The 24,024-nt window shown below is 40.2% G+C and overlaps 1 protein-coding gene across 1 annotated transcript in view; it reads right to left on the bottom strand.

The window, feature by feature from the left end:
- The window catches only part of CDK6 (cyclin dependent kinase 6), a 220,256-nt gene that overhangs the window by 107,281 nt on the left and 88,951 nt on the right, over positions 1-24,024 (bottom strand). The window contains exon 3 of the mRNA XM_030857271.2: positions 5,672-5,839. Coding sequence (XP_030713131.1) covers positions 5,672-5,839 — 168 coding nt within the window. The remainder of the gene's footprint in view (positions 1-5,671; positions 5,840-24,024) is intronic.

The raw sequence follows: 24,024 nt of genomic DNA on the forward strand, positions 1-24,024 counted from the left end.
TTTGTGATTCTTGTGGTACTAAATAAATGAGTGATGTTAAATAAGGCAATTTGGGGAATCTTATCAGTTCCATATAAAAAAATCCCTGAGTGAACTTTTGTAATTTGTAGAGATGTCAAAAGTCTTTCCATGCTCACTATTTACTTGTTATCTTTTGATTATTTCTACAGAGTGGAAAATGTTTTCATATGAAGACGTAAGTCTTGTAATAGGAAAGATAATATGGAAAAAAAGAACTTTGGCGAAGGAGAATGTAATTCACTTAGTGAGAATTTTACTAAGTCACTGAAAAGACAGGAGAATATTCTCTCTCTTTCATTATGGTACAAAGTGGATTTTTTCTCCAAACTGTGTGTTAGGCACAGGCATTTGGAGGAAAAATGCTAATTCTCTCCTTTGTCTAATGATTGTATAAAGGCCCTCCAAAAAAACACTGAAAAGTCACTGTAATACTGTTCACTGCAGAACACAAATTGGTTTACGGCAGGCCAATCCTGGACTTCATCCCAGCATGTGAAGTTGCTGAGGCCCCAAAAGGAATGACCTCATTTTAAGGTACAGCCTCCTCTCTATCCACAGGTGGCTTCACGGTGGCTGTCCTGGGGAGTGACTGGTTCTAACTGCACGGGCGTTGGCAATTACATCTGGATATAAAAACGTCAACCCCAGCACTGCTCTGAACGGCCCCCAAAGTGGTCTCATGTCACACAGTGAGCATAGCACGATGCGTGCGCTGTCGTGAACAGGCACTTGGATGATTTTAAGGGAGCAGATACACACAGGAGTGAATCAAGAGAACACTTGATTTTTCCTAAGCAATGATACATTTACAAGAGGTTTCAGTATTCACAACTGTGGCAAAAGAAGTTTTATTCTGAGGTCTACATAAATAACAAGTTAACCAGGAGGTACAAGTTCATGCCTCAGTGTTCCCCACTGTGTCAAAATATGACATGAGCTAGTTGTTTTTTAATTACAATTTTAACAAGACTTAAAACATGTTTCAAAAAATGGATTGTTGAATATTTGTGGAATCTCTGCATACCCTTTGTAGAACCCAAGAGGTCTACAGAACCTAGTTTGATACCCTCTAAAGTATTGGATCCCACCGTGGGGAGAAGAGGAAGGGAGAGGGGATGATGGGCGAGAGCCAGAATATAAACATTAGTACTCTCCAAGCCATTTATAATCTATTTGGTGAATTCCGACTTAACCTGGTTACAAACTGCTCGTCTGAGTCTCAGTTTCCCCACTTTCAAAATGAGATGGTTGATAAGGAGTTCCCAAACCACCAAATCCAATGGCAACAGTATCACCCTACATGCTGTATGGGTCAGTTCAGGAAAAAAAAAAAAAATAGGGATTTTTCATCATAACCAGAGAAGTTAAGACCTGCTCTCTCCCTGAGCTGCTGTTCATAGGGCTTCATGATGATCAGAGTCATCGTCGGGCTGCTAGTGATGGGCCAGGCTCTGCTTCTACGACTCGCCCTGTCAGACGCGGGTGTGCGATTGGGTATGACCCAACCTGCCCGCTCAGAGGTTGGGCTCTACTTCCCTTTCATATTGACAGACAAAAATGAGCTGCACTACACACTGCATCCAACGCGGGAAGTTCTTAGAAATGTTGACTTGAGAAAGACTCTCAATACAATTTTAGTTAGTTGTATAGTCATTCTATTGAATAAGCATACAGAGGCAGACCTCAGAGATATCGTGGGTTGGGTACCAGACCACACAATAAAGCGAATATGGCAATAAAGCGAGTCCCATGAATTTCTTGGTTTCCAGTGCCTATAAAAGTTGTGTTTACACTATACTATAGTCTATTAAGTATGCAATAGCATTATGTCTTAAAAAATGTACATGCCTTACTTAAATAATACTTTATTGCTAAAAAATTCAGCAGCACATAATCTTTTTGAAATAGTAACATCGAAGATCTCTAATCACAGATCACCACAATACATATAATAATGAAAAAGTTTGAAATACTGCTAGAATTACCAAAATGTGACACAGAAGCATTAAATGAGCAAGTGTTGTTGGAAAATGGCGCCATGATGCAGGGTTGCCACAAAACGTCAATTTGTAAAAAATGCAGTGTCTGCTAAATGCAATAAAATGGAGCGCAATAAAACGAAGTATGCCTGTATTCTTGAAATGCATCTGCCATGAAGATTATATATAATCACATTGGTCATGTTCGTACATGTCACTTACGTGCAATGGAAAGAAGCTCCCTCTAACCTGTTCTCTGGTTCTCCACAAATGTAGTTATTTCAATACAGGTCACAGAAGTTGATTTTCAGGGTTTCACAGAAACTCTTCTGATAAGTAGAACCCATGCCAGGCATTGACTAACAGGCCCCACTTCTCTTCACATCCCCAGCTCCTCCCTGCAGGACAAGGGGCCTCACGCGGTATTTATGGCCACCCCAGTCTGTGTGTCCCCATTCTGTCCGATGTCTGCAAACTGCTGCCCCTTATGCATGGGGTGAGGACACAGGTGGCCCAATCTGCCGTTAGGAGGAAAGACTGAGAAAAGCCCGTGCAGTTCCCATTCAGTCAGGGAATTCCAATGCCCTGAGTGCGGCTGGGTCTCAGGCACCCTGGATTCTGTGCCCCATCAAGGGAGGCAAGGCAGGAGCAGGGCCAGCGCAGGCTCCTCTAAGGCATGAAACCCAGGCCAGGGGCCCGTCCCGCCTGGGTCTAAGGCATTCACTGTAGCCATCCACATCTTGATTCTACACCCTTGAGAGAAATAGGTATAAACAACCCTTCCTCTCCAGGGGTACATGCGCACTCTGACTGTATACTGAGCAGCAAGAACCCAATACTCCCTAAGGACACCTGAAGGTCATGCAGGAGGCACCCAGTTAACGGCACTTAGCCCTCCCTTATCAGATGAAGACAAGCCGAGTCATTTGGCCCTATGTTATACCAACTACAGCCACAACTAGAGTCCGGACTTATGATGACTGTCCTAAATTAATTTCTACCCCAAAGGCCAACTCTTTCAAGGAGCTTACAGTCTGATAAAACCCCTACATAACTACAAACAAGATAGAAAGAAAGCAGTATTATGAAAGACATTAATAAGACGTTACTCTGGAAACAATGAGGGAGGACGGGGGTGATTAATTTCTGCAGGGGGTACCAGAATGGGACATTTGAGTCAGGCTTTGGAAGGTAAGTATTATATTATTAGCATTTCTCCTGGCTGCAAAATGTCAGTTTCGAATCAGTTAACTTGTAAATTTCTTTAACATTCCACAAATCAAGTTGATTCCCAGTTCCTGTATGACATAACTCACTAAAAAATGTGTATTTCCAGGAAGTGGAGTGTAGTCTTTTTCTCTTCAAGAAATACAAAAAATAAATACCAGTTCAGTCTGAAAAAACTGATCCCAGGCCTTTATGTGTCACTGTGTGTACATAAACCAATGTATCACTATAGAAATGGATTTTTCCTTAAAAAGAAAAATAAACAGTGGGAAAAAATTTTAATGCGGTACCCTACAGGAATCATATTCTTTATTATTGACATTAAGTTCCAACTATGACTCTTTCAAATAAAGTCTGAATTTGTTCCAGTGTCTTTCCCAGTTGCTAATATTTTTTACTTTATGTCACATAAGAAATACAGAGTATGCAATACAAACTACATACTGAAAAATCAGGTATTTACGACTGCCTTTCCCCTTTTCTGTATGAAATCATTTGTCTCCATTTTCCTGTCTGAACATATCAACTTTCAGCACGAATGGAATGTTAATTGGTGTTACGCACAAGCTGGGCTATCATTCCTCAAATTTAATAATAAGAAAAAAAAAACAACCCAACTGGGTTTCCTGTTTTTATTTATGGTTTTCAGTGCCCAGTTGTGGGGGATCAAAATACAGTGTCTCAGTTACGGCTCATCCTTCCCTCAATTAATGTACCAAAGGAGACTGGTTCCTTCCATCTGCTCCCCTGATGACTGTCCGGATCGCAAAGCCTATTCAAGCTTCTCCCCAGGGCCCTGAAACAACATACGAAACTACTTCCTAGGGAAGCTCTAGCCTACCTCACCCTTCCCACTGGGGAAACACACAGACTCAGCCCTTTCTGGTGTGATTACATAAGAACACAAGGGCTCACTTGACCCAGCCCAAATTGGAGACTTATCCTTTAAACACCGTCTCGTGTCCTGTCTTCTCAAAAGTGACGGTGTATGTTGGGCAAAGAGGAAACAAGAATGATTTATCTTTCAACAATAGTGACACATTCTAAGGAATCCTCTGTAAAAATTCTGATGCCCTAGGTAAAGTATATAATGTTGGGAAAGCATGTGATCTTACACATCCAGGTTCTAGTATCTGTATTTCCAGGGTGAGGAAGCAGAACACTTTTGCAAATTGAATGTTTTTCTAAGGCAAGTTACCTCTCTTAGAGAATTTCCAACTCCCCTCCTGAATTTCTACTTCTCATCTGAGGCATTACTGGAATTTGGGGAAACAATTCTTTGTTGCGCAGAATATTAGCCTCCTTGCGGCCACCACCATTCCCCAAGTTGTTATGATGACCAAAGATGCCGTCGCACGTTTCTCAACAATGTTTCCCCCTCCCCCCAGGGCAGTGCTGCCCTTAACTGAGAACCACTTTGAGGCTAAAGATGGACTATATGTAGAAAATGGCATACTGACCCAAGAAGATTCTTTTACTTAAGGCTTAATATAATGCTTTGAGGGCAATGTTTGTAGGCTTCATGGAATCAAAGGGATTCTCCATATCAACCTCCTGCCCCAAATAAGTAGCACAGCAAAGGAACATGACTTGGCTTTAAAAATAAATCTATGCGTGAATTCCCTGCATGGAAAACAGGTCCTTCAAAGACAAGGGATATTAATGCCTGCTTCCAGGCTCCTCTTTGTATATTTCAGGTGCAGAATTTCATGAAAATTCATCTCAGAAACAATGAACTATAAGGAGAAATAGAAGCTAACCAGAGCGAGTAGCTAGTATGGTTTTGTGTCTGAATGAGAAAAAAAACAGAATAACTGTCATTCTTTGCCAAAATAGAGCCTTTGGGTTTACTCTTCGTAGTTTGGCTTGGATGAAGCCTTCACCCGGCAGGGTGGTGCTACTTGTTCACAGATCATCCAAGTTCACTGTAAATTTAATTTCTTAAATTAAAGAAATTTTAATTTCTTAATTAAATTAAGAACACACCACAGCTTCACAGGAGTGCTTTCACACACCTGTGCAGGTACCTGGCTGTTTCTCAAACTAGGATGCTGCAGACAGGTCAACATTCCTGGTGCTCTCTCCTCACTGACCTTGAGCTATGTTTCCCTAGACACTATATATGCAGCTCTGAACACAGTGGTTATGGCAAAAAGCCATATGGCAAAACCATTTGGAAACTTGTAACTGATTCCTTTCTAGTGGCTAAGAAGCAACCGTCTATTTCTGCAATGGGTTCTGTCCACAACAAGCCCAGCCTGGATATGTCTGTAGTTGTAAGCATAACACTTTCCTCCTACTGCCTGCTATATAAAAAGTGCAAAGACATTCTGTCCACCAACTGACCATGGGCAGTAATAACATTAGGGGTCTGGAATGGGGGCAGTTTGTCATTCAAAAGCAGAAAACTAAGTTTAATGAAAGAACAGCACTTTCTCACTCACCACTGAGGTAAGAGCCATCTGAAAACTGTAGATGCGGGCAAGGCCGAAGTCAGCCAGTTTTATTTGTCCACTGCTGGTCACCAGAATGTTCTGTGGTTTTAGATCACGATGTACCACTCGGTGAGAATGAAGAAAGTCCAGACCTCGGAGAAGCTGAAACATCATATCCTAAATAAAACCAAAAAAGAAAATCAATCAATGGTCAAAACAGAAATTCAACATGCTAAATCCTCAGCACTTAGAAAAGTGCTTGGCATACAGAAAGCATTGCATAAATATTTGCTGAATGAATGAATTTGTTTCCCCCTACTGTTCCACTCTCCCATTTTCAAGATCACTACAAAAAATTTCACTCTTGACCTGTATTTCATTAATGAAAGGATGATTTAAAAATAGTTTCAGATGGCATAGGAAATATTCTGGAAGGATGTACACCAAACTGGTGTCCATGGTTAATGTTGGTGAGAGGAAGTAGTTGGTGAGAGAGGGACACTTTTTACTTCATATACTTTTATAGGATTTAATACATGATTCCAACAATTAAAATCCAGTAAACAATGATAACATTAATGGTAGTTCTTATTATTATTATAGCACCTATCACTTAGCCGTCACTATGTGTCAAGCATTGCTCTAAAGACCTTCTCTTTAGTAACTCACTTAATCCACACCACAACACTGAGGTAAACAATATCACTGACCCATTTTACAGGTCAAGAAACTGATACACAGTAAGTGTATATAATTAGCCCAAAGTAACACTACTAGCAAAAGACAGAGTCTTGACTCAAACCAGAGTCCAGGAAAACTGGATTCAAATCCCCAGTGCACTTCTTCATTAGATCAATGATTCAATGAGCATGGAAAACCGGGTAAACCATTTAACCTCGCCAAGCCTCAGTATTCAGGTCTGTAAAAATAGGAAAACCTACTTCATAGGATCACTGTCTGTAAAGCACTGACAGTAGTCAGCATTCAATAAATGGCAGCACTTACTGCTGACGGTATCAGCTAGCATGGAGGAGGGGGGCATTCAGAAAATAAACCAACGTCACATCTTCTTCTAATTTTAGAGCTGATAAAATCAGATACAAAATTTAAAACTCGGAAACTGTCTGAAAGTAGGAATTTAAGATAGTGACCATGATATGGCCCTCTGAAATCTGGGGTTAATAAGACTGACCTACCCCCCTCCCCAAATATTGTGAGAATGGTGTGTAAAGGGAGGATGGAATGATTTTGTTCATATAAAGGTTAGAGAAATGATTAGGTAGCATCAGGGGCTTCAGAGCTGGCAGGGGCTGTGAGGACACACTTGTTCATCAGCTAGACTGTATTTAGTTATTGGTTTACAGTATTGGTATTTCCTTCAGGGAGTTCTATCTTTATATCCTGGCTTATTCAAAACCAAAGCCTTAGTTTTCCACCTATAAAAAGGAGAAAACAGTGCTTACTTCTCATAATACGAGATTTAAATGAAGTAACGCATGTAAAGAAGTAGTTTCTGGCACACGGTTGGCATTCAATAAATGATAATCGTTGAAGTGTCCCGTTTCCTGGGGGAGACAGAGTAACAAACAACTAGAAGAAAATGTGGCCAGTGCCACAAGGTCAGTGAACAGAGCACTAAGCAAGTGTGCAATGATACAGGTGTACTAGAATTCTTTTTGAGCGCCACCTAAATGGATCTGATGAACTGGCTGGGGTTACCTTCTAAGTTTCCAAAGATGAAAACTCTGGAGAAGACTGCACTGTTGAGGGACAGACAGTCCTTCAAGACTTAAGAACCACTGAGGGTAAAACAACTTGGAATGAATAAACAAGAGTGTGAAAATGAAGCACAAAATGTTAACGAAAGTAATCTACTGTTGCAGCAAATAAGTCTTTATTGGAAACACATGCACATGACTTGTAAGCAGTGGATTTTAAACAGCATGACTAACCTAAACTAATGTCATGCTGGCTTGTCATCTTTAGCTTCTTATAAACTAAGCACCAACCATTTAAAACAGTACAAAGAATAAATGTGCTTGGTTCATGTTTCATTGTTCAAACAGTTTAAGCAGCCAATTAGTAGAATAAATATGTAAAAATTTGAACCAATTAATTATACTAATAAGGCCCATCTTAATTTATGAAAAGCCTGAACTACTGAGTTTAAATACATATGTATTGCTTTTATTTGTGTATTTATACAGCACACACTACATTTTCCTTAATTATAAAATTGGTACATGCTTAATGCATATAGAAGCTTTTTTAAAATTTTATTAAAAATCCAGAGGAAGAACAAACATCATGCAAAATCCCACCACTCAGAGAAGAGAGAAAACTTTACTGTTAACTTTTATCTTTCACATCTTTTAAACAGATACTGCTATATTTGGAGGTATAAATATATTATATCTCTATATAAATATTATAAACAATATATATCACATACAATATAATATTAATATATAAATATAACATATTTATAAAAATTGTTATTCTGTACACATTTTACAGTTGTTTAAAAAACATTTAACAATTCATTATGAATATTTTGTCACTTCAACAAAATTCTTCTAAAATATAACTTTTTTATACAATATGATTTTTAATGGCTGCATAGTTTTCCTTCGTATGCCATAATCATTATTATTTGGTTTTAGTTGTGTTATTTTGGTACATGTACTAAGAGTCTAGTTCTCCTCTGTTTAAAGGCTAGTGTAGATGAAAATGACTTCTTAACATCATATAAAAGCACAGTTTAGGCAGTGAGAACACATATACTGGCACTAACATTGATTCCATGTAAATGACACCTATGGATGTATAAAAAGTTGGTTCTACATAGGAATTACCACTCTTTGGATTTTATTAGGCTACTTAAAAAGTTTTTTGGTTAGCAAACTGGGTTTTCTTTTAAACCTATAATATCCAGCTATAATTAGAGTTTTGAACTAGTAAGACTTGAGTTAACGATTTTTTAAAAAATTGCCCAAAATCTCATTTCCTTCAGTAATTCCATTGCGAGGTAGGTTGATGAGCATTATGGGCTTGTAGTAAGTGTGATTTGGGGACCCACCCCAATCTTTCATCGGAACATCTAATCTTTCATCAGAACACCTAATCTGAAAAGGGAAATATATGCACCTATGTTAGGAACTCTGGTAACAAATAGAATGAGAACTCTGGTCCCATTTCCTGAGAATTATATGGATGAATCAACTGTAACACTAAACAAGGCAAGAAAATAAAAAACACCTTTCCTTCAGAATCACAAGCAGTGCTTTGATCAAAGACATTTCAAAGGATTCTCTACTTAAGCTTATCATCTGTTCTATCTCAATTTATAGTATCATGAGACATACTTTTAAATTAGCTCCTCAAGATTTTAAACTAAATTAATCCGTCTTATACAAGACTCAAATATTTCCCAGTAATCCTAGCGATGCAACGTAATGTAACTATGGATACTGCCAATTAAGTTAAATATAGGTTTAAAACCTTTTAATGTTACAATGCACCATTCTGGTATAAAATGTCTACTCACACTAATGATAAACAGTCACTGGAGGCCCTCAATCTGTATCTTTCTGAAACATGTGACATGGGAGCATATTTTAACAGGACACCATCATGGAATGAAGTCTGGCTCCCAGTGACTTTAGATGGGGTTTTATCCTTGGCAACTCCCCTAAAAAGACTCTGGACTTCAGTCTGAACACCAGAAGTCTTCAAAGCCTTGTAACAACAATTAGTTTCTCTTAGGTGTTCTAGAGCAGTAATCCTCTTACTTCTTTGAAAACAAAACAAACAAGCAAACTGAAAATCTACCTCAAGCTTTTCTAATGGGAAAAAGTTTTATCACTGGGTCATTTTTTCCAACTACACAAAAGGTATGATTAGTTTCAAAAGATACTGAAGGGCATCCCTGGTGGCGCAGTGCTTAAGAATCCACCTGCCAATGCAGGCACACGGGTTTGAGCCCTGGTCTGGAAAGATCCCACATGCTGCAAAGCAGCTAGGCCCGTGTGCCACGACTACTGAGCCTGTGCTCTAGAGCCCGTGAGCCACAACTGCTGAGCCTGCGTGCTACAGCTGCTGAGGCCCGTGAGCCTAGAGCCCATGTTCCGCAGCCGGAGAGGCCGCCACAGTGAGAAGCCTGCACACCAGAGCGAGGAGTAGTCCCCGCTTGCAGCAGGTGGAGAAAGCCTGTGCACAGGAGTGAAGACCCAATGCAGCCAAAAATAAATAAATAAGATAAACAGATATTGAAAACACCAACTTATTCCATACAGTAAATCACAAAACTGACAGCTCTCAATAGACAATTCTGTATTTTTGGATGCATCTACCTAAATCTAAGTGATGCACTCACATCCTCAAGGCTTTAGCAACAAAGGTATACATCAGTAGTTTATCTACTTAAAAATTAAAGACATATACAACTTACACAAGGATAATCATTTTTTTCTCCTTACAATGTGTAAATCACAGTCTTTTCAAATTTGTTATCCAATTTTTGACAGAAGAGTCTTCATAACGATTTGTTGTTTCTTATGAAGATCTCCCACCCAGTTTGCTTCTTATGAAGGATGTTAAAGGAATCTCACAGATCAACACCACAAAGGTTTTTTTTACACTAAACTGGTAACATGTTGACTTAAGGTAGGGATTATAATTACAGGAATAAAAGTAACAGAGCATGTGATGATAAAGTCATAAAGCAGAGGACTACTGACAATAATGAGGGCCAGTCCCGGGATCTCTTTGTTTTTCCTTTTTTGCTGATTACTAACATATATTTGAAAATTTTAACTGTGGTAAGATACACATAAAATTTCCCATCTTAACCATTTTTAAGCGTATAGTTCAGTAGTAAGTATATTCACACTGTTGTACAACCAATCTTCAGAACTTTTTCTATCTTGCAAAACGGAAACTCTTCCTATAATTTTTTTTTTCTTTGCGGTACGCGGGCCTCTCACTGTTGTGATCTCTCCCGTTGCGGAGCACAGGCTCCGGACATGCAGGCTCAGCAGCCATGGCTCACGGGCCCAGCCGCTCCGCGGCATGTGGGATCTTCCCGGACCGGGGCATGAACCCGTGTCCCCTGCATTGGCAGGCGGACTCTCAACCACTGTGCCACCAGGGAAGCCCGCAAAACTGAAACTCTTAGACCCACTAAACAGCTCTTCACTTCTCCCTTCCTCCCAGACCACCCTTCTATTTTCTGTTTCTGTGAATTTGGCCACTCTAGATACCTCATATGAGTGGAATCATAATGTATTCGCTTTTTTGTGACTGGCTTATTTAATTTAGCATAATGCCCTCAAAGTTCATCCATGATGTAGCATGTGTCACAATTTCCTTCCTTTTTAAAGCTGACTAATATTCCATTGTGTGGATATACTACATTTTGCTTGTCCAGTCATCTGCTGACGGACAGACACTTGGGCTGTTGTGGCTATCGTGAAGAATCCGCTATGCACATAGGTGTATAAATACAAATATCTCTTTGTGACCCCGCTTTCACTTCTTTCGGATGTATATGCCCAGAAGTAGAATTGCTGAATCTAGTCCCAGGATATTTTAAAAATCACAGTTCTCCTGTAAAATGTGCTACAATATTACTATATAAGCAATGAAGTCGTGAATAACAAAGCCTAGTCCTGGGTAGTCAATCAGGTGGGTTCATTCATGCACTGGAGATTTCACTCGCTCCTTCCACTTCTGCGCTCAAGGAGAATCTGCCTGAAGTTACCACATCAAGCTTATTGTAATGTCCACACCGTACTCTACTTCAAAACTTGACAGTGGCGTCTTCACACGTTCACTGATCAATTCACAATGTTAACAATGGGTCGCAAAGACTGCATTATAAACAGGATCCCCCTACTTCTCATTCTGGTCCATAGGAGTACCCAGAGAATGCTGTATCCCGAATCACAAAGGGCAAAACAAATTCCGACAAAGCAAGAGGAGGGCTAAAGCAGGCTCCTTAAAGCTTCAGATTACCTGGAAAGTAGTAATTGGTAAATTGAAAGTAAGTAATAAATGGGAGGACCTGGAGATGAGCCACAAGCCACACGGCAGCTTTGTTCCAAAGGGAGGGAAGGGGAGATCTAGCTGAGGAAGGCGACACACGCCTTGGGGCTCTTCAGCAGAAACAAAGGCAAGGCCCCTCCCTCATTGCAAGTGCTGGCTTTCTACTTTTACTGCTTCTATGCAACTGGATGAAAGCATAATAAAAGTGGTTTCCTATATAAATTTTATTAACAAAATACGTATTCTGAAGAGAGAATGAAAAGGAGCCATGTATTGTTCATTCCTGGAAGTGATGATAACGCTGAGTAAGTACAGGATCAGTCTCAACTAACTAGAAGTAAGAAAATCACCACTGATTTTCACCAAGCCTGGAAATATTGTTGGTGTTTGAGGGAAAATGCAATGGCTAGATGGACAGTCTGAAAGAAGGAATCATTACCTCATCATGACGGCTATTATTAACCCACAGTGGAAAGTCATTGGGAACTGAAACTACAAATAACGATGTTAATTATAACTTCTTCAGAGCAAGATGTAAAAATCAACATTGCATAAACAAGAAAATACAGAGTATAAGTGACTAGGTTGTTGGCTAATGCCCCAAATGGTTTTTGTTCTAGACTCATTGTTTTGTGATCCTTTTAAAATCATTTAACAATATACTGTGGATATTTCCCCATTTTAACACATACTCTTTATAATAAAATTTTTTTTAACAGTATGTTTTTTAATGGCTGTATCTGGACAAAATACCTTCATGTCTTTCCCCATTCTCCTCAATTCCCTCTTTTGAGAATTTTCTTCTCACTCCGTACTTCCCTCCTCTCCAAACGAGGTAATGCATTAGAGAAGTTGGTTTTCCACAGAGTGGAGCATATTGTAATTTGCATACTGTAGCAGACATTGTTGGTTGCCAGCCATGAAGGACTGGTCCAAGGCAACCACATTCCCGTTTGCTAGGAATTGATCTAGAGATGGACATGGGACCCAGTCCTGGCTAATGAGACATATGGGCAAGGTTTGGAAAGCATTTTTCTCCTAATAAGAAGACCACTGTAGAAAACTCTCTGCTGTACTTCCTCCTCACCTCCCAGCCCTCACTCTCCACCTGTGCATCTTACACCAAATGCTACTGCTTCAGGGCATGAACTTGCTACTGTAGCAATCACCTTGAAACATAAAGGGAGACATCACCTGCACACACGGAAATGCCCGAGTGTAATGAGGGAAAGAGTCTGGGTCTTCGATGACATCACTGAAGAGCTGAATCAACTTTGGGGCTGCCCACCTCTAGCCTTGTAGTTAGGGCAACAATAATGCTCTAACTTCAAGCCATTTTTTCATCGTGTTGTATAATTTGCAGTTGAGAATTATTCTAATGAATGTAACTTAACTAAAATTATATTAAGTAAAACCTGTTAAGTAAGGTCACAACCTTTCATTTATAGCCCCCCCCCCACTAAAACGTCCCCCATGGGGTCTGTACCAACATTCTTTTGTTGCCAACTATCCCATCCAAGTGGTTATCCTTTTGTCTTTGAGACTTATACCTCCTTCAATTAATGCTGACAAAATCCCCTTTCTCATTGCTATCATTTGCTGTCAATCCTTCATATTCCTCAGGGACTGTGGCTCATCCTCTCTAGCCCACACTCACCATATTCCTGCCTGGCTTCAGCATCCCAAGAACACCTTAGCTTCAGAGAACTCTGATTTCTTCAACTCCATTCAATTCTGTGCCACCTACTCCCACAGCTAAAACCAGGAATGTGGTATTACTTAACTCTCATCTTTTTTTAATTAAAAAATTTAAAAGTTACTTTAATTACATTTATTTGGATATCAAAATACCACTTAAATTTACATAAACTTATTAGACAGCGTAATTAATTAAACTTGGAGAGCAACTTCTTCATGCGTCATTTGTTAAATCTGCCAATTCCCTCAAGTCTCTGGTTCCACGGTCACTCTATCTTATCCTCTATACAAAGCTTTGTCCTCAATTAGCCCAATTGCTCTCTTTTTCAGCTGTTATACCTGTGTTGCAGAGAGCTGTTAAGGGGGAAAAATGATCACATACATGTCTACTATCAATATAAAGTCAGTCCCCCAACCCTGACTACGTTAGTGCCACCAGGTAATCGTACAGGTCCCTAGTTAGCCCTCGCTGTCCCTGTAGGCTAAATTTTCACTGCTGTCCCCCTACCTTATCATCTCTCTTCCTTCTCTTAGCACGCTAGTGTGCACTCCACTTCCGAGAGAAATACCGACGATCAAGGGAAGGCTATCAGCTCCCTGTGCTTCACCTATACGTTTATAAGCACTGGCATCTACCCCTCTCCCTCACCTCCTGGTGGAAAAGCTTTCATTCCTTCTATGCAGTATTCACCTTCTTCTTATGCTCTAGATCGCCTTCATTCCAGCTTCCTTAAGTCCTTCCCCTCGCTTGACTAACCATTCCCCTTTTCTGTATATCTGGGACTTCCCTTTCTATTGTCCCTTGACTAATAAACAACCCACGCAACCCCCTTCTTTCCTTAGCCAGTGGTCTTGACTCAGCGGTGCACATTTTTCATTCTCCATCCACACTGCATCGCTGCAGTGAATGGAGATGCCGCAGCTCTTGGAAGATCACCAGTAACCCACCTGGCTTGCAACAACCAATAGGATGTTCCACTCCCAACTGAATCCTGCCATGGCCTTTAACACTGGATCCCTCCCTCCTCTTCACTGTTCTCCAAAATGGAAAGATCTTCTAAGTTTCTGATTAGAAATGTAATGCATCTTCACTGTTAAATTAAAAAAAATCAAAACACAAGGAAAAAAAGGAAAGAAATACCACCCACGATTCCTCCATCCAGAGGTAACCACAGTTAACATATTCGTGTATCCTTTCATAGTTTTTCTATACATGTATACTCATACGTATAGTTATTTTCTGTTTTATAAATGAAATGCTAGTGTATACAATTTTGTAATTGTCTTTTCACATCATAATGTATATTGAACGCATTTGCATGTCAATAAATACAGGTCTATTGCTTGATTTTTTTGATGTGGGCCATTTCTGAAGTCTTTACTGAATTTGCTACAATACTGCTTCTGTTTTATGTTTTGGTTTTGGGCCAAGAGGCATGTGGGATCTTAGCTCCCAGACCAGGGATCGAACTCACACCCCCTGCATTGGAAGGCGAAGTCTTAACCACTGGACCACCAGGGAAGTCCCTATTGCTCAATTTTTAATGGTTGTGTGCTATTCTGTTTTTTTTAATATACTATCTTAGGCAAAGGTTTTAAGCATCTATTAAATTATCCACTAAATGCCATTTTTATCATGTTCCATATTACTTGAGCTTGCTTCTGGATTTTGACTCACTTGGTTCAGTTTAGAGTACTTTCTCTTTTAATAATAAAATATTTAGAATATATTTTCATATCAGGTAGGGCTGGTTTCCTCTTCCCATTCTCTATAAAATGTTCCTGGATATTCTTACATGTTACTGTTCTGGACTGATTTTAAGATTATTTTATTGACTTCCCATATCGTCCCTCAAATTCTTTTAGTATTTTCACTGATTTTTTAAGAAACTATAGATTAATTGGGGGGAAACTGATACTTCTACAATAGTGAGTCTTTCTTTACACAACATGGTATGGTTCATTTTTTATTCAAGTCTTCTTCTAGGTCCCTCAGTAAAGTTCTGTCATTTTAAAAAATATAATTCCTACACCTCTGAGGCCCCTACTAGAGTAGATCTCACTCTCATCCTTCCTTACATGTACTATTCTGTTTCCCCACCAATCTCCTTCCTCAAATCCATCATTTACTCTCTGGCAAAGCTGATCTTAAACTTGCAAAGGTGATTTGCAAACCTGAACCTGTCAGATCATTCTCACGCTTGAACACCCTCAGACAAAGCCCACCTAACTCTCTGGCCTTGCCTCCTGGAATTCCTGTGGACTTCCTCCATCTTCACTCACTAACTGCCTTACGGCCCCATCTTCTGATGAGAATTAGGGTCTGTTTTTTTTGGGGTTTTTTGCCGTACGCGGGCCTCTCACTGTTGCGGTCTCTCCCGTTGTGGAGCACAGGCTCCGGACGCACAGGCTCAGCGGCCATGGCTCACGGGCCCAGCCGCTCAGCGGCATGTGGGATCTTCCCGCACCGGGGCACGAACCCGTGTCCCCTGCATCGGCAGGCGGACTCTCAACCACTGCGCCACCAGGGAAGCCCTACAGTCTGTTTTAATCACTCTTCTTCCACATACACTAGACTCCCAGCCCACTGTATTAACAGGTACCAATAAATGTTCAATGACTTTTCAGAGAGAAGTGAGGCCCAAACTAAATTGGAAATGACCAAGAAATCTATAAAAACTGTTAGCTTAAAAAGAACTTACTGATTCCTCCCAAGAAGGAATCCTTTAGCAGGTAACAAAATTCCAGGGAAATCAGAAAAAAAAACAGGTTTGGATTAGGGCATAAGGACCAAAGAGGCATAGCATATAAATCAGTATTCCTACCTATTAGTTATTAAAACATCTTCATATGTGTGTTAAGACTTGCAGTTCATTGTTTCATAAATATAATACTCCTAGGCCTATAATGAACACATTTTTCTATAGCTAGGGGTATGACTACAAGCAAGTCACATACCCTCTCTCATCCCTAAGAGAAGCATTCTATGGATCAAATCGCTTTGCCTGAGTCATCACCTGGATGCAGAACTGGACAACTGGCTAAGTTTCCTAATAATACTATAATCTCATATGGTCACATCAGTGTTTCTCAAAGTATGGTGTCTTAATCCCATGCTATTGACTAAATTCTATTTCATCTTCGCCACCAGCGAATTGGCTAACCAAGTCCTAACTTTTCTGGACCTCAGTTTTTCATTTACAAAAATCAGGATAAATCCTGCCCTGCCTCTGTGGAACTGAGATATTTGATTATTTTTTTATAATATACTTGATTTGTCAAGTATATGATACAAAATTTTAAGTGCTGTTGAGCTGGACTGTAAATTCTCTGAGGAATGGGAATGTGGTACACCTTTACACTCTCCACAGCATCCAACGGGGTACCTTACACAGAGAAATCTGTTAATTTTACTTGATTTGATGAATCACTCAATAGTCTACAGATAGGCATTAAGCTGACATACAATGACTTTTGCTCTTGGCTCTGCACAGGAGTTATACAGAATATCCTCACTAATTAAACTGATTCCTGAGTCATTAGTGAAAAGGCTACGATCCTGCATTGTGGTTTATCCCTTATTCGCTAAGCATTTACTGAATGCCAAGTGGAGGTGCAAAAGAAGTACCAAAGAAATTCCTCTTGGAAAGGCATATAACTTAAGGGAGCCACCTGCACGTGAGATGTAAATTTCCATTTTTGAGGGCAGTATGATTTAAAAGAAAGAGCACTGGATTTAGAGCTGAGAGCACTGGATCTGAATTTTTGTTTACTAGTTATATAATCTAAGGCTGGTCACTTGCAACTGTTGTGGGCCTGGGTTTTCACATTTATAAAAATGGAAATAATCTCAAAAAGGAGAGACTTAATAAGATATTATATAATATTATACTATATATGTATATATAAATATATATAGTATTTAAGTAGGATATTAAATATTTAAGTACTTTATATAGTATAAAGTACATACACATAATGAATTGCTACCATTTATTAAAAAGAAACATGAACCCCCTATTATGTGTAAGGCATTGTGCTAGGTGATGTTACTCACACACACCTAAGACAGAGACCCAGGGAGCTCCTGTTTTCACAGGGAGAGAAGATATAAATATGCACCTATACACTTCAGCCAGCATATGGCAAGGACCAAAAATGGCACAGGGGCTACAGGCAATGAGTAAGCACTGAGGAGGAAGCAGCATCCCAGCCCATCCTGGCGGTGGGCTACTATTCAGTTTGATGTGGGGAAGCATCTGCCTAGAAGACCACACTGGCAGAGGCCGAGAGGAGGGCAAGTGCTTAGGTATTTGGAGACCAGTAACAGCCCCCAGAGGGGGTGCACTGCTAAATGGGACCACACTGCTAAGAGCTTTGTTGCTGGCCTGGTGCAGGGAGTTTATAGTGTCATGTCTTGTAGTCAATAGAAAGCTGGTGAAAATGTGTAAAAAAAATTGCATATTATTATTGATATTTTAGTACACAGAGTGGATGGGAGGTGCTGTAAGAAGGCTATTATTCTACTCTGGACATAGGATAGTAAGAGTCTGAACTAGAACATTAGAAACATTAGAAAGGGAAAGAGAGGAAAGGCAATCCAAGAGACAAATGCAATATGTTAGTGTTCGTTTCCACAGGTCAACTTTAGTGAGCCATCTTCTGAGAGCTCTGCTACATCTCCAGGTTAGACACTAGGTGAACTTGGGCCTGCTATTTAACCTCCACTTCCCCTCCCCTCGCATCCAGCGTTGGTCTCCTCATCTGTAAATGCACATAATACTTTCCTGAGGGAGGCTGTGAGGACTAAAAACAATGTGTGAATTTCCCAGCTTGCTACCGGGTTCAGAACCGGTGCCATGAAACAAGAAGAGGACCTTCCATTAGCAATGGCATCTAGCAACACCCTAAGTTCAGATCTATCTAGTTTTCTCCAGTTAGGACATGAACAGTCTCCCATCTTCCCAAACAGTCATTACTAAGGTCAAAAAACACCACTGTGTGCACAGTATACAACCTTTAAAATATTTATTATTTTATTTAAATCAAGTGTTATGTTGCCTGTTCTTAATTCTGAAAGTCTAAAGCTTGCTAGCATTTTAGGGTTTCTAGGAGGGTCCTTAGAAATCATCTGTTATTATTCACTGAGTACACTGTATGTCTCTCTTTGTATATGACCCAACTTTCTAAGGTGGTTTTAAGTTGCTTTTTACCTATCCTGGGACTGATTTTTCTATGGAGCCTCCAACTGTTGAGGTTCCCTCAAACTATCCTATGGGTGTTTTCACGGGATAATAACAATTTACTGTAAAAATGCAAGATAAACTTTTACTTAATCAATATATATATATTCAGAAGCTACTACTGAGTAGGGAAAAACATTACTAATGAATTTTTTTACATAATTAACTTCGGTTGCTTTCCCAGCTTAAATAAGAACTAGAATTTGTGATATTATTTCCTTATGTTACACATTAATGCTGAACCATGTGCATTCCAATACAGAGAGGGGGAGAGGAGCAAAGGAAAGTGTTCCCTGAAAAGAACACAGCTTCATTTGGTCGAAAAAATGGTCTTTACAAGAGTTTTTATTATAGGTCGTAAAACATTGCTTACCACAATGTACCTCTTCCTTGAAAAAGAAAAGCAATCCCTGCAGTGGTGAGAAGCCGAAAACAACACACTGAGCATATTCGTGCCTCCTTCCCATAAACACATCTGTGCATATTCTCTGTTTTGGGTTGAGCTGCATGCACAGCTGTTTATGGGGGCTCAGAAGAGGCAGCGCTTCAACATTTTTTATTTCGTGTTGTTTCAAGGACTGAATTTTTAAGCTGAAGCCTGTTAGGAGAGAGGCAGCAAATGCATCTCCAGGGGAAGGAGGACCATATGCTCCTGGCTAATAACTTCTTCAATCTACAGGAAGAAGAGACTCTGGGTGGTCATATCTAGTCAGGAAAAGCATGGAGGCCAAGAGAAAAGGGGGGATCTTTAGGCTAAATAGAACTGAAGAGCATTCACCAAGGCAAAAAACAAACAACAACAACAACAAAAAAAAAACATGAGAACTTGGTTAAGAACCTAAGGACTATCTTACAAAGAATTCAGCAAGTTAACATTAAAATAGGCCATTCAATAGGAACTGTCTAGGGAAAGATGGACAGCACCAAGGCCAGGAAACTCTTAGTCTCAACAGCACTCAAATACTAAGTAGATTTAAATCTACTAAATGTACAAATGTACTAAAATCAGGTCGATTTTATATACCAAGTACTGTTCTGGTTTAAGGATGCCCCTCCCCTAAATCTTTTTCCGGCCCACCTAAAACCCCCAGTCAGCTTTTTGGATCACTCTCTTTCCAGGCACCATAAAAATCATCTTCCACTTCTCCTTAAACTGATCCTCCAAGGCCTCACCTTGGTAAACACCTGCCCATCCAACTCCTACGATTAAGACTGCTGAACACTTCCTAACACCATACACAAAAATAAACTCAAAATGGATTAAAGACCTAATGTAAGGCCAGACACTATCCAACTCTTAGAGGAAAACATAGGCAGAACACTGTATGACATACATCACAGCAAGATCCTTTTTGACCCAACTCCTAGAGAAATGGAAATAAAAACAAGAATAAATAAATGGGACCTAATGAAACTTAAAAGCTTTTGCACAGCAAAGGAAACCATAAACAAGACCAAAAGACAACACTCAGAATGGGAGAAAATATTTGCAAATGAAGCAACTGACAAAGGATTAATCTCCAAGATTTACAAGCAGCTCATGCAGCTCAATAACAAAAAAACAAACAACCCAATGCAAAAATGAGCAGAAGACCTAAATAGACATTTCTGCAAAGAAGATATACAGATTGCCAACAAACACATGAAAGGATGCTCCACATCATTAATCATTAGAGAAATGCAAATCAAAACTACAATGAGATATCATCTCACACCGGTCAGAATGGCCATCATCAAAAAATCTATAAACAATAAATGCTGGAGAGGGTGTGGAGAAAAGGGAACCCTCTAGGGCTTCCCTGGTGGCGCAGTGGTTGAGAGTCCGCCTGCCAATGCAGGCGACACGGGTTCGTGCCCCGGTCCGGGAGGATCCCACATGCCGCGGAGCGGCTGGGCCCGTGAGCCATGGCCGCTGAGCCTGCACGTCCGGAGCCTGTGCTCCGCAATGGGAGAGGCCACAGCGGTGAAAGGCCCGCGTACCACAAAAAAAAAAAAAGGGAACCCTCTTGCACTGTTGGTGGGAATGTAAATTGATACAGCCTCTATGGAGAACAGTATGGAGGTTCCTTAAAAAACTAAATATAGAACTAGCTTACGATCCAGCAATCCCACTACTGGGCATATACCCTGAGAAAACCATAATTCAAAAAGAGTCATGTACCAAGATGTTCACTGCAGCTCTATTTACAATAGCCAGGACATGGAAGCAACCTAAGTGTCATCATCAGATGAATGGATAAAGAAGATGTGGCACATATATACAAAGGAATATTACTCAGCCATAAAAAGAAACGAAATTGAGTTATTTGTAGTGAGGTGGATGGACCTAGAGTCTGTCATACAGAGTGAAGTAAGTCAGAAGGAGAAAAACAAATACCATATGCTAACACATATATATGAAATCTAGAAAAAAAAAATGGTCATGAAGAACCTAGGGGTAAGACGGGAATAAAGACACAGACCTACTAGAGAATGGACTTGAGGACATGGGGATGGGGAAGGGTAAGCTGTGACAAAGTGAGAGAGTGTCATGGACATATATACACTACCAAACATAAAATAGTTAGCGGGAAGCAGCCGCATAGCACAGGGAGATCAGCTCGGTGGTTTGTGACCCCTAGAGGGGTGGGATAGGGAGGGTGGGAGGGAGGGAGACGCAAGAGGGAAGAGATATGGGAACATATGTATATGTATAACTGATTCAGTTTGTTATAAAGCAGAAACTAACACACCACTGTAAAGCAATTATACTCCAATAAAGATGTTAAAAAAAAAAAACCAAAGACTGCTGAGGGAAAACCACCACACGAAGGCTGGAATGGTTACCTGCCCTAGTCTCCAATTTCATCTAGGCTCTCAGCACTGCCTTCTCTGTGTCTCTGGCAAGCTCCTGTTTGTTGTCCACAATGGTTACCACAAACATTCAGCATTTGTTTGTGTTTCCAATTATGTGTCTCAAAAGAATCTTAAATTCTAAATTCTTCCTTCACCTCCTCACCTCACTCATTCATGGCTCCAACATTTAGTCATATTCTGAGCATCCCAAGTCATAATGGCAGCTGGGACTGCTCCCTTGAGTTTCAGACATGCAAACTTCAATGCTTCCTGCTCATGTTCTCTAGAATATTCCACAGCAACTGATCTCAGTATGTCCCAAATAACAATACAGTTTCTTCACTGCTATCAAACTCTGTTCTTCAGCCTGTATTTCTTTTTTTTTTTTTAAAGGGAACACCTTTTTAATTAATTATTTTTTTTACTTTTTAAAAAATAAATGTTTTTATTTTATTTATTTTTGGCTGCATTGGGTCTTCGTTGCTGCACACGGGCTTTCTCTAGCTGCGGTGAGTGGGGGCTACTCTTTGCTGTGGCGCATGGGCTTCTCATTGTGGTGGCTTCTCTTGTTGTGGAGCATGGGCTCTAGGCACGCAGGCTTCAGTAGTTGTGGCTCACGGACTCTAGAGCTCAGGCTCAGTAGTTGTGGCGCATGGGCTTAGTTGCTCCATGGCATGTGGGATCTTCCCGGACCAGGGCTCGAACCCGTGTCCCCTGCATTGGCAGGCAGATTCTTAACCACTGCGCCACTAGGGAAGCCCCAGACTATATTTCTTATCTTATATAATGGCACCACCATCCACCCAGATGATCGATCCACAAATCTGACAGACATTTTAGATTCCTTCTCTTCTCCCAACCATAGAGCTAATTAGTTACCTAGTGCTACTAATCGTAGTTCCTAAATCACCTTTCAAATCCAATCTCTATGGTCCCTGTCAAGTTGCCTGTATCTCTTGCCTGTATGACTGCAATGTAGCCTAACACAGCACCTGTTTTTCGCTTTAAGCATTTTAAATCTTTTCTTCACAGTGTTGACTAAATGATATTTCTGAAATGTAAATCTGAATCATACGTAAGTCACCTACCATTCACTGTAAGACAAAGGTAGAATCTAGCTACTGCCTAAAACACTTTCATGTCTGATCCTGAACTACCTCTGGTTTTCATTTCACTGTTTCTATGCTCTGAAGATGATCTGCTCTATTACATTATATCTTTGTCCCTTTGCAATGCTGTCCCCTATGCCTAGGAATTCCCTCCACTGCCCTGCTCCCCAACACACGTATCTTGTACATCTGGCTCTTCCCAATTTGTCTTTCAGAACTTATTTTAAGTAGAGTTTGGCCGAGTTCTGAGCAAACCCCCTCACACTCACAGGCTAGGCCAAGCGGCCCCCCTTCTATAAACCCACAGCACTCAGTCTAGTTCTGTTACAGAACTTACCCTACTTTACTGTAAGCGGGATGTCTCCCTCACTAGATTAGAGCCCCTCTACACTAAGGAAGGAACTGGAAATGGGGGTGGGGTGAGAAAGATAAAGGAGCATCCCAAGTATTTTACAGACATTATTTTTTTTACCCAGGCACTCTGCATACATTATTTCATGTAATTCTCACAGCAACCCCTTGAGTAAACTCATATTCATTATTCTAAGTGTGTGTCCCAGGCCAGCTCTTGAGCCAGGCGTGGTGTGGGCTGGAGGACCACAGTGCTTGGTCTCATGGAGCTGTCAGTGGAGGAGGACGGAGGCCGATTCTGCAAGGTCAAGAAGGTGCCGCCCACACAGTATTGGCTCCACCTGACTGGGTGCCCCAGGTGTACTTGGCCTCTTCAGCTGTTCAGTGAATGAGTACAAAGGAAATGAACAAACAGTGTTTTAAAAATGTGCTATGACCTAGCAATTCCACTTCTAGGAATTCACCCTACAGAACCAACAGCACGGTTCAGAATAAGTCAAAACAAAGAGCATCAATGCTATTTTGTCTGAAAGAGTAAAAAACAAAAAACAAACAAAAAAAACCCAAGCACCTAAAATGTCTACCAATGAGGGAATAGTTAAATAAATTATAATGAGTCTACAACGTAATATCAAGCAACCGTTAGAAAGAACCTGCGTAACTCTAACAGGCTAGCTAGATAAATTGATATCGAAAAGAACATGCCTTAGTTAGAGTAATACAGACAGCTTGATTCTATTTTGATAAAAGAAAAGTGTACATATTTATGTATGTGTGAACATGTCTGCATTAGGGTGGCCAGATAAAATACAGGACACTGAGTTAAGTTTGAATGTTAGATAAACAACAGATAATTTTTTAGTTTAAATGTGTCCCTTGCATTATAAGGGACCTATTTATATGAAAAAATTATTTGTTGTTTATTGAAATTCAAATTTAACTGCATGTCTTTATTTTGTCCTGTAAATCTGCCAACCCTATGTGAACACATATAAAAATGGGTGGAAGGGGATGCAGCTACGGTTAAAGGTTGTTACCTCTGGAGCTGGGGGTAAAAAGGAGGAACAAAGGGAAGAGACTT

The sequence above is a fragment of the Globicephala melas genome, chromosome 9, assembly GCF_963455315.2.
Source record: "Globicephala melas chromosome 9, mGloMel1.2, whole genome shotgun sequence".
Lineage (NCBI taxonomy): Eukaryota > Metazoa > Chordata > Mammalia > Artiodactyla > Delphinidae > Globicephala > Globicephala melas.